Below are 12248 nucleotides of genomic sequence, written 5' to 3'. Positions count from 1 at the left end.
GATATATCCATATGGTGTATGGATTTCTGTCTCTATTTGTTGTGTAAGTAAGCCTAGCTCAGGCTCCTTTTCCTCATTTTATAATATATTAAACATTAAAAATAACTGCCTCTTTACAAAATTTATTCACTTTTTATTGTGAAAGATTTAGTAAATACAGATTGACAGAAAGGAATAAGAAGAATCAGCAGAAATTCCTTCCCACTACACTTTTTAAAAAAAGACATGGGACATTCTAAACATGTTTTTGTAATCTTATGTCTTCTCCATCTTTATAAGATTCTAACATCCCCACATCAGTAAACGTTCTCCTAAACACGGTTTTTAATAAGTGCGTAGAACTCCATAGTACAAAGCGGGTTACACACCTGGTGACTGGCCGCAGTAATGCTTTGTTGGGACAACATACGTGTTTTGTTTTTTTTTTTAAAGATTGTATTTATTTTTTTGACAGAGACACTGCGAGAGAGGGAACACAAGTAGGGGGAGTGGGAGAGGGAGAAGTAGGCTTCCAGTTGAGCTGGGAGCCCGATGCAGGGCTCAATCCAAGAACCCTGGGATCATGACCCAGGCCAAAGGCAGATGCTTAACCCACTGAGCCATCCAGGCGCCCTGCAACATACATGTATTTTAAACTCCTCTAAATGTGTTACGGGCAAGCTGGTACAGCATTCTTAAAAGTTTGAATTTGCGTCCTTTAGGTGGAGTACGCATGTTCACCTGGCCCCAATCTCACTCCTTCTTGTCTTGTATTCCAACTTGCTTTAATCACATGCATTATCCCTGGGTGGCTCCTGAACATATTTGATTTTGCAACCCCATGTGTAAACAAACCATAACTTACTTAACCGGTCCCCTATGGTGGACATTACAAATGTTTTCAGTTTTTTCCATCCACAGTTATTTCCTTAAGATAAATTCCTAGGGGAGGAATTGTTGGATCAAAGGCCATGTACATGAAAAGTTGTATCAGTTTTCGGACCGACCACCAGTGTGTGAGAGTACCTGTTCCCCTGTATTTTTGACCAACGCTCACCATTACTGTGTTTCATTTAGTCTAAGACACATTTTAAAAAAAAAAAAAAGGATGGTTTGTATAGTCCTTAGTGTCTCAGATTCAATGAAATACAGTGCTATTATTTAAAATTTTGACCAATTTGATAATAGAAAAAAGATGTCTCATGATTTTTTTTTCTTTAAGCAGTGAGATTGAAAGCATTTTGTGTTTGATTATTGGCTGTTTGTATATCATCTTTGTAAAAAGCTTGTTTTTACCCATTAATCATTTTTCTCTTAGTGTTTTCACCTTTTTCTTACTGATTTGTAGAAGCCCTTTATATTTTTATGTAGTCCAATCCATGAATCTTTGTCTTTATGGCTTCAGTCTTAAATGTCAGTCGTGCTAAAAGTAAATAAATATCCACATATTTTTCCTGATACTTGTAACATTTAATTTTGTCATAACAGTCATCTGCGCAGAATTTATTTTTATAAAGGATAGGAAGTAATTCTTTTCCTTCCATATAGATGGCTGTTTGTTCTATCACTACTTCACTGAGTAGTCATTTCATCCTTTCCCCACTGACTTGAAATATGACCTTTTGATATGCTAAACTTTTCTATAGGCTTCCGTTGTTTTGGTCTAAAAATTCTTGTCCAATGACCTATTTCTCTATTCCAGATGTATAGTTTTAATTATTGCAGCTCCACAGTACTTAAAAATTCTGTCTTAATTCAAAAACTATCTTTTATACTGATATTTTCTTTTCTTTTTTTTTCCTTTTCTTTCTTTCTTTTTTTTTTTTCTTTTTTTAGTGTGGAAGATTTACAGAAAGAAATAAAACAAATATTTTTTTTTTCCAGAAACTCCAAAAACCGAATGACTTGAAAATGTGTCCCTCTAATCGAAAGATACATATTATCTGACAGGATCGGGTTTTCCTGTGTGTTTATGTGGTGGAGGGAGGTTTGGTGACACGTTGCAAAAAGCCTCACAGAAGGGTTTGGAGATAGGGGCAGCCCTCTGCTCTTACCACCTTGACCCCTGGGGGAAATTGACCTTTAATGACGGCTTCCTGAGGAGGATGTGGACACAAGGGAGTGACCTACCTTCTGGAATAAAGTTCTGCATACAGGCACCCTTGGGCAGCTTATTTCAGCTGCAGTTTATATTTAATATCTTCTCCTAAAATGAAACATTAAAATATTTTTTTCATATATATATTAATTCAGGGATGTGGATTTGCCAAGTCTGCAGACCAAAGAAAAAGGGAAGAAAACTACTTCATGAGAAAGCTGCACAAATAAAACGACGATATGCAAAACCCATTGGACGACCGAAAAATAAATTAAAGCAACGATTGTTGTAGGTTGAGATCTTATCAAAAGACATCTTTTATGTTGTGCTTTAAAATATAGGCGATTGTAACCCCCTTAGATTCCTCTAACTTTTTAGCGTCATTTTATAAACTCAAGGGATGAGGAATAGTTCTCCTTCTGCATAAGCTGTGGAAATTTTTTGAAAATAACATTTTTAATTACAATTGGCATTTGGGGATCTTCTGTTGGCAGTATCTGTGATACAGCAGGGCGGAAGCAGAATGTAAGAATTGGAAACAATCATTCTGCCTACTTTATTACTGGCTGAACATTAGAAAGGCTTAATTATATAAATATTTTTATGGAGATTTTTAAAACAGGAGAGGGATTTATTCACATCTATGAGTGGATCCATTTTTTTTCACTCCAGATAGCATTTTAGAAAAAAAAAAAAAACACTTTTCTGGTGCTATTTTAGTATTACAGCCTTTAAGATCCCTTGTATGAAGTAGGAGCCTCTGAGAAACCTGTAAATGACTGTCCTCGTGTTTGCACACAAAGAGTTAGACAGAACCATTTGGTATGCACACATGTGTGCAGATATATATATGAAATAACACGTTTGCAGTGGCCTGCACCTGTACTATGATAACCTCATTTCTGCTAGCCTGTGGCCATCCAGTTGCCATCAAAACCCAGTAGAACATTTAGCAGGAGTTACTTAGAGAAGTCGAGGAAAGATAGGGGGAAAAGTCGATGTTTTTTTTTTTTTAAACCTTTAGAATATAGAATTGATTGTCAACATTAAATAGGGAGTTGCATATCTAAAGGAGTTCTGTCGCCCGTCTCTTTAAGTTTAGTGAAAGGGTCACTGTGCTGTAGAAACGAATAGATGTTCTGCACACACTGTGAACAAACACCAGATCCCTTGTCTTACTTGCTACTCTTCCCCCTCATTTTATCTGAAGCCATTCACTACCTTACCTGCTCTCGGAAGAACCATCTCTCCTGCACCTCTGTCTCCCAGCAGAGAAATAGAAAATGCATGTTCCTTTATAGAGTTGTTTTTTATTTTTTTATGAAAGCCCTTTAACTGGTGGACATTTTTAAATGGAACTTTTGTTAATTTCTCGAGGCAAACATGAAACATTTATGAATAAAATCTTTCATATTAGCATCATTTGAAGTAGAATTATATGTTTTTGCATTCATCCTGTGTAAGCATTGTTCTCAAAATGGGACTGTATCCTCAGGGCCCAATTAAAAAAACCAAATTAGGATATAAACTTTCTAAACAAAGGACACAGCTGAAAATTGCATCTGGCACCAGTCCTAACTTTTTGTTTGTCCAAAATTGTCCTTTGAGCTTAGGAATTTTTAAGACAGTCTAGGGAGTTTTCCTTTTTACATGCTTTATAAGCATCTTATCCTTTCTGGGCAATCGATTCCAGATACAGTCCAAATGCAGCATTCTAATGGGAAACATTTTAGCTTGGATGATTGTTTATTGGTAACCCTTACTGTGACACTAGAGCTCTCCAGTGTTAACCTGATTTGGCTGTAGCATTGGTGTCGGGCAGAGCTCCTGGCGGCGGAGCGGCCTCAGATGAGCCCAATAGCTCTCCTGGTTGATCTGCACCAGAATCCGCTGCAGCTGACTGCGGAAATTGTTCGTTAATGTGCAGGACCACCACCACCCTGTGCTCTCCTCTTTGTAATGAAGATATTTTTATAATGCAATATCATATCATTTTCAGGCTTCCATTTCTTCATTATGAGCCTTCAGCTAAATTGATAATTTTTAAAGTGCATTCTTGGGCCCCAGCACTGCCATAATTCACATGCAAATGTTTCTATTGTATAAAACTCTGCTGCAAAATGGGTAGCTTTCCAAGCCCTAGCCTGAGGTGAAGGCAGGCAGCTGCTGCTCCTCTAAGCAGCTGGGGTAGTGGAGTGGCCTCTGGTCTCTATGGACCACACAGCTGGATGGGCAGAACCAGCCTCAAACGAGTCGAAATAATGTACAGAGATTCTGATGCCAAGTATCTGATAAAGACCATGGTAAATGTGCTGCTTCTTCACCAGACTTTCCATGTCATGTCTGACCCGCTGTAGCTTTTCTTTAATCATTTCTTCAGTTTTTGCTATTGTTGTCCTTTTTTCAGCAATATTTTATGCTGTAACTAATTGTCTCCTCGACGTAGAGAGTATTATTGGTTATCTTATCATCCTAAGCGTAAACTGCGGAGAGGAAGAGGGTATCTTTAATGTTTTAACAACAACAAAAAGTACTAAGTTATAAACCTGCCCAAATTCTACTTACATGTCTTCCAGCTGAGTTAAAATTGCTTCTCACTAGAGATAAGATGAGCTTATTCTTTCACTTCTAGATCATACTTAACGACTTATGTCTTTTAATACATTATAAAAAGATGTAGGAAATCAGAATGACTTGGGACCATACAGAGGGTACCATTTTTATTGAAGTATAAGAAAAGCATTGCATGTTCTTTGAGTCGCTTCAGAAATTGTCTTAACTTGCATTGCCCCTGGGTCCATGTGGCTTCTTCCAGTCCCTCCCCGATGGGCCCCGGGAAAATCATGACACGCACGGGGACTGGCCGCTCCCCATTTGAACAGAGAAACACCTAGATGGAGGCACACACACAGACATCGTTCTTAGGGTTGCAGTTCGGCTTCTTAAGTTTAAGCACATTGAATGCATCTAGTTGCTATAAATTTGTTTTAGCTACCTTTCTAATTCTATTACTGAATGCTGATACTATTCTCTAAATTTTTGCCTAGGTCTGTAACCAGTGATGAAGGATCCATGAATGCATTCACAGGAAGGGGGTCACCTGGTAGGGGTCAAAAGACTAAAGTCTGTACCACACCTTCATCTGGTCATGCTGCATCTGGGAAGGACTCAAGCAGCAGATTGGCTGTTACAGACCCCACTCGGCCTGGTGCCACCACCAAAATCACCACCACCTCCACCTACATTTCTGCCTCTACACTTAAAGTTAACAAGAAAACCAAAGGGCTCATTGATGGCCTTACTAAGTTCTTTACACCATCACCTGATGGTCGCAGATCACGAGGTGAAATAATAGACTTTTCAAAGCACTATCGTCCAAGGAAAAAGGTCTCTCAGAAACAGTCATGCACTTCTCATGTGTTGGCTCCAGGTACCACACAAAAGCTAAAACCTCCACCTTCTTCACTTCCGCCCCCAACCCCCATCTCTGGTCAGAGCCCCAGTTCACAAAAGTCCAGCACCTCCACTTCTTCTACCTCTCCCCAGAGTTCTTCTAGCCAGTCCAGTGTGCCCTCCTTGAGCAGTCTGACTAAGAACAGCCAGCTGAAGGCACTCTTTGACGGACTCTCTCATATCTATACCACTCAGGGACAGTCTCGAAAAAAGGGACACCCAAGTTATGCACCACCCAAACGTATGCGTCGTAAAACTGAATTATCTTCCACGGCAAAATCTAAAGCCCATTTCTTTGGAAAAAGAGAGATTAGAAGTAGGTTTATTGCTCACTCCTCCTCCTCTAGCTGGGGGATGGCTAGAGGACGTATTTTTAAAGCAATTGCTCACTTCAAGCGAACAACTTTCCTTAAAAAGCACAGGATGCTAGGCAGATTAAAATATAAAGTGACCCCTCAGATGGGGACCCCCTCACCAGGGAAGGGGAGCTTGACAGACGGAAGGATTAAACCTGATCAGGATGATGGTAAGCAAAAGGTCAAAGCTCCAAACAAACCTGCGTCCCGTCCCTTTCTCCCCCAAACCCCGAAAAGAATAAATCAATCAGTTCCTATTTGTCACATAGGTCTTAGCTATTTCTCTTGTTCTCACTTCACTTTCATACAGAAGCAGTGAAACTTTGACCTTTTTCTAATGCTGACTAAACCTCCAAAATGTTGTTTTTTTTCCAACTAATACTCTCCCACCTTTTATTATTTATTTCCATCCGTAGTGACACTAGGACCCCCAGATGCCTCCATAGTGTTGCTTTTTGGCTTCGTAGTCCCGCATGAGTAGCCACTGTCGCGCTTCTGCCATGTACCCTGCCGTGTCGCCGCCTTGGCCGCGGCTCTGCTCGCTTCTGTGCTGTCAGTACTTCCCGCGGGGGGGGGGAGGGGGGGTTCAGCTCCTCATTTCCGCTCCCTCTGCTCCATTGCTTTCTCATGACCAAGATCATCCTGCTTCCTTCTCCACAAAGCCTGATCTGTGATTCTGTGAAGTGTGCTTTTGGGTGTGAGTGTCTGTGTGTGTATTCACCGTAGGGAGAAAACGGAGTTCATGATTTCATTTTAACAAATTGGCCCGTTACATTTGCTACCCTTTATAAACCCAAACCAAAACAAACAAAAAAAGAACAAAAAATGTGTCATTTTGACAAAGCGGTAGTTTTTTGTTTTTGGGTTTTTTTTTTTTTTAATCTCAAAGGGATAATGGGAATTCCATAACTAGACATTGATACAATGTCTAATCGCAGTTGAAAAATACAATTTTGCTTTGTATTGCTCTTGTTTTCCCTCATTTGTTGGAACTCTAAGAAGATGACAGTGGTAATTCAAATAAGAATTTGGGTACAGCAGGGAAAGGGTACTGCTGGATCTTTTGAGCAGTGCTTAGATATAAAAGCTTATAAAGCTTAAAAAAAATCCCTATTTGCCCACTCTGCTAATTTGGTGCCATTTTGGTAATATATGGTGGTTACTCGTGATTCAAGTCAGTGAATGCACTTTCTGCTGGTTTTGAATGACAGATACTGAAATCAAAATAAGCATCAAACAAGAAAGTACAGATATAAATGTGATTGGAAACAAGGATACCGTTACCGAAGAGGATTTGGATGTTTTTAAGCAGGCCCAGGAACTTTCTTGGGAGGTAAGGCCAGGATACCACATTATATAGTAACAAGGATAATACATGATTGTTATATGTGTGACGACTATGAAATTACTGCTTTGATTTGATAGTGAATCTCCCCTCAGAATCCTTCGTGGTCCTTTAACTGTTACCATGATTGTTCTTGTTGACTCTAGCTTCAAAAGCAGAGGGACTTCATAGAGTTGTCGCCACTCTCAAAAGTTGATAAGGGCTCAGCTGGTCTCACAAAATAGACCAGAGTAACAGTAGTTGAAGCAGACTTGGAAAAATGCTTCTAAGTTTGAGGGACTATGTCTGATCATTTTCGTGGAAATGTAGAAAATAACAGTTTTAAATGGTTAAAAAGAGCATCGCTTTTAAATTTACCAGTGGTTCTTCCAGCACAGATGGCCAGCCATATGAAAAATGTCTCGTAATTTTAACACTTTGGCATTGATTAAGACAATATTGTGTTGCTTGATCAGTTATAATCACTTTTCTTTTCATTGTCCAGTAATTTGTTTAAGTGATTCCACTTAAAAGACTAACTCCAGGTAGTTTATTGTCACCAAAACAGGTGACAGGTAAGGCTTTTGGACTTTGCGAGCTCAGATTTATTATGGAGCATGAATTTGGTACCGTTAGCAGACCAGGTTCAGTTTATGTGTCAAACTCTTCACAGATGGGCTCCCTGCCCCACCTCACTCTCTCCTTGGTCTGGGGAGGGGGCTGTCTGTAGGCTCTTAAGCCTCATTTTTAGTAGCAGCCACTTGGGCTACATACTTCTGACAGTTTCTTACTTAAGGGGCTATTGGATATTTCCATTCCTCATTCTGCCCCATCAGTATGCTTTGTATTGGTTTCCTTTGACTAAGATAAATGTCAGAAATGCCCCCAGTTTTTGGGATTTGAAGTCCTTAAATATTACCCAATATTCAGCCTACTTCTGGCATTTAGAGATAGACTTGATGAACAGTGGACCATTATCTGAAAGATTCTGTTAAATTTTAAGCCCCTTTTCAGTATGGTAACACGAGCATTGCACTCAACAGCATTCCTTGTCTGTATCAGGCAAGCAGAGTTCTTAACCTCATGGGGCTTACTGCTTGGGAGTAAGGGGAGTAAGAGGACAGGGATATTAAACTGCAGTTGATGGTATAATTACAGTTGGGAACACCATCAACTTCATGGAGGAATAGGAGACCGTAAGGGTGTCTGGCCACTGGATCGTCTTCTAATTTATTCAGTTTTAATGCATAGCACCAGGTCATTAAATTCACTCCATTCAAGAGGCATTTGTATGTATTTACAATGAACTCATTTCCTGTGTTGGTAATACTGTTTCTTAACCCTAAGAAAAACCCTTAGTTTGTTTATATGTGAACCTTATACAAAGTTGACGATTATTTTACAAGATCCTCTAATGTGTTTTCAACAACATGAAAACTCCCCATGAACATTAGTGCCTGTTCTTGATAGGTTTTCATAATTCACTGGTGAAGGAACCAAAAGGTAACTGAAGAAATCCTCTTCTAATACACATACTTGATTTCCTTCCTTCTCTTTTCTCTGGCAGAAAATAGAGTGTGAAAGTGGAGTGGAAGACTGTGGCCGGTACCCTTCTGTAATAGAATTCGGGAAATACGAAATCCAAACCTGGTACTCCTCGCCTTACCCACAGGAATATGCAAGGTAATGGAACAGCCCAGAAGGTATATAGCTTGAATGTCATCTCTGTGAGGAATGGGAATTCTCGGTTCTGAAGTGGGAATTAGATGATTTTCAGGGCATAAATTTTGATAGCTGAGTCAAAGTGCTTCCAGAACTATTACTTTTTCTGGCATCTTTTAATAGTAGTATTCACTGTTATATGTAAACTCCTTCTACTCCTTAGTCACACAGGCATTGTAAATTTTGCCTTTGAGCTTCTAAGATCATGCTTTCTCTGGTTAATTGGACAAACGTTGTTTGTGGATTAAACCAAATAAGGAGAAAAAACACTGGCCATTGTGAAGTAGTTGGTGGTTTCTTCTCATTGCCCTGTTTATTTTCCTAAGTAGGCCTGTTCGTTTTATCTCTGATATCTGACATTTTGTTTTCAAGTTTTTTACAGAAATGTAACCGAAGAAGGAAAAATGAAAGAAAGTAGGTGGGGGTGGGTAGCCTTAAGAGACCCTTCCCCAAGTCTTAACTTTTAGAGCCATTTGTGACTAATCTGTTAAAAATGAAGAGAAAACAATTATCCTAGAGTTTTCCTTTGTCTCGAACTAAGATTAGCTGTGAAATTGTCTTGAACTAATATATCTAAAAATGGGTATCTTGTGAACAGATTTCTTCCTTCAGGTACATCAGGATACACTTTATTAGTATCTTCTGAAATGTTTTAGCCTACAAAGTTTCTGGTAATCACAAACTTGAATTTCTTCTGGAGTAGATAATTGTCCTTTTCTCCACTGCATGGGTGTCTGGCCCATCATCCCCTGGGGAAAATGGGGAGGGTGTTTTAGAAGATAAGTGGCAGAGTAAGAATCAGGAATCTTGGTTTCTCTTTCTAGCTGATACCACTTGACTGTGTGTTCTTGAACGACTTTTTTAAAACACCTTTGAGCTTCAGTTGGTATGGGTAATCATAAGTCATGTGTTCTGAGAGCTTTAGCTGACTTTCCCCAAAACCGTTCTACCCTTAAACCCCAGAGACCTAGAAAGTGCTTCTAAACATTTTCTTACAATACTAATAGTATGTTTAAGTGTGTTTAGGCATGCATTAAAAATGTTATAATTTTAAAGGTGAAGAAAAAGTCATCACCATGAGAGAGAAATCTGTTTGTATATCAGAATCAGTGGGATTTGTAGAAACAAGATCTTTTTTTTTTACATTTACTGCTTTAGATATATACATATATCTAATATGTATATGTATATATAATTATGATAAGACTTTAATGTTACCTCATCCATCAGAAATGCTCACTAAATTCTAGGACTTCTCTGCCTTGTAAATACAAAGATCATTTTTAAAAATAATGAATTCACTTCCCTCTGAGTAAAAGATGATTACAGTTATGCCACTGACCATATATACTATTGACAATATGACATTAAATTTGAAATATGAAAAATATTCGTGTTTACCTGACAGCATGCCGTCCTTACTGTTGATTTTTCAAGTAGCGGTTCCAGGTCTGAAAACCTTTCTTTCTGTACAATATTTCTAAGGAAACAAATGATTTGTTCACAAAATAATGGCAGCAAATACTATTATATTGAAAAATAATGTAAGCTTTGTATAATCTCTTTACTACTGGCTTTTTATTTTCTTTTTTCAAAACTAATTCTTTCAAATACTGTTGTACAGCCTTACTATGACTTGGAGAAAATTGAATAACATTTAATATCTTTTCCCCTAAACAATATAATCAATCTGATAGATTCTTTGATTTTAAAATTTTAACAGATTACCAAAGCTTTACCTGTGTGAATTCTGTCTTAAATATATGAAAAGTAAAAATATTTTGTTAAGACACTCAAAGAAATGTGGATGGTTTCATCCTCCAGCAAATGAAATTTACCGAAGGAAAGACCTTTCAGTATTTGAGGTAAGCGTGTGTAAATAAAAAAATTCAGCTTTTGAGACCTAGTACTTCCAATTGTTGATTATGTTCTGATTTGTTTCTAGAAGGTGCATAGTATATTCGATTTTGGCATTCAAATTTAGACTGCTCTTTAAAATATCTCCATGTTTTGGAATGTTGAACCATATTGAGCAACCATTTAGATTGACGATGAATTCCTACTTCATCACATTAACTTTTTTGTCTTCCCCCAAATCCCTGTCTGCACCAGATATATTCACCAGTGAATTTATGATCTCAGCTCTTTGTAAATTCTACTTTCTTTGGCAGGAGAAATTAGCTTTGTTCAGCAGCTCCAGCCAATGTCTGGCAGGTGCTCACTCTTCCAGGGAATTGAACAGCTGTACATATCTCCTCAATGCACAACCACCTGTGTTTCCATCCATTTCTTGGCAGGGTGGATAATCCTTTTGGTGAGACCCCAGCAGATGTTGGGACTGCCTCCCTCATCTGGGTAGATGGCCACCCCTGGAGAACTCTGCTGTTCGCAGGAACCGCTTGTGGCCATGTGTCTGTCATTGTAGTTTCCTAAAGACATTCTGTGTTTTCAGAACTGACTGAGTAGCAGAAGGTCTTCGCCTGTATATATCGTTTCATTGTTCAGTCGTGTTCTGTTGTCAGTTTCAAGGATCCAGCTTAGCTGTGTCACTTACACCTTGAGGAGACCATGCCTTTCATTCTTGCCTTTTCTCAGGGATTTTTCCTTCTCTTATTTATTCTCCATCCTCCAGTTGAGCACTTCCATTGCCCTGCCTAATTCCCTTCTCTGTTACCCATCTCAGTGTATTGTTTTCATGCATGGGTGCTCAGAACAAGCCTTCCTTGCACAGCAGACATGATGTCTTTTTTTTTTCTTTCTCTAAAATACAATTTTACTTTATTGAGTTGTTCAGACTGAAATTTATTATTCTGCCCCACATTTCACTTTAGTTCTGGTGTGTAACGTCTTGGATGATATTTAATATAGGGGAGGGTCGCACACAGGTTTCTCTCATTGACGAGGCTACCTCTCGCAGACAAGCCAGAGCCCGCCACCTTTTCCAAAGGCCAATCAGAGAACACAGCAACTCCAGCTGTGTCTTAGGAGTTTTTTTAAGAACCTCTTCCTGGTTCTGTCAGGCTCTTTTGGTAAGCTTGAAGGAAGAAGGATATTGTTGGCTCTGAAGATTTAATGATACATTAGTACTTACGAAAGGTGAGGCACAGGGTTTCTCAGCCTGGGCACTGTGCGCCTCTCAGGCTAGATAGATCTCTGGCATAGCGGGCATCCGGTGCGTGGCAGGCCGCTCGGCAGCATCCCTAGCCTCCGCCCACTCCGCGCTGGTGGTATCACATTGCTTCCAGCTGTAACAAGTAAAAGTTTCTCCAGACACAGTGTCGCTGAGGAGGCAAAATAACTCCCATTGAGGCCCCCT

The 12248-nt window shown here is 39.1% G+C and overlaps 1 protein-coding gene across 1 annotated transcript in view; it reads left to right on the top strand.

The window, feature by feature from the left end:
- The window catches only part of KAT6B (lysine acetyltransferase 6B), a 185858-nt gene that overhangs the window by 131824 nt on the left and 41786 nt on the right, over window positions 1-12248 (top strand). The window contains exons 7-11 of the mRNA XM_080823740.1: window positions 2233-2365; window positions 5125-6056; window positions 7098-7219; window positions 8778-8893; window positions 10656-10797. Of these exons, the coding sequence (XP_080679866.1) occupies window positions 2233-2365; window positions 5125-6056; window positions 7098-7219; window positions 8778-8893; window positions 10656-10797 (1445 nt within the window). The remainder of the gene's footprint in view (window positions 1-2232; window positions 2366-5124; window positions 6057-7097; window positions 7220-8777; window positions 8894-10655; window positions 10798-12248) is intronic.

Source organism: Martes martes (genome assembly GCF_963455335.1).
Source record: "Martes martes genome assembly, chromosome: 14".
Taxonomy (NCBI): Eukaryota; Metazoa; Chordata; class Mammalia; order Carnivora; family Mustelidae; genus Martes; species Martes martes.
This window is presented reverse-complemented; position numbering and strand designations above follow the sequence as displayed.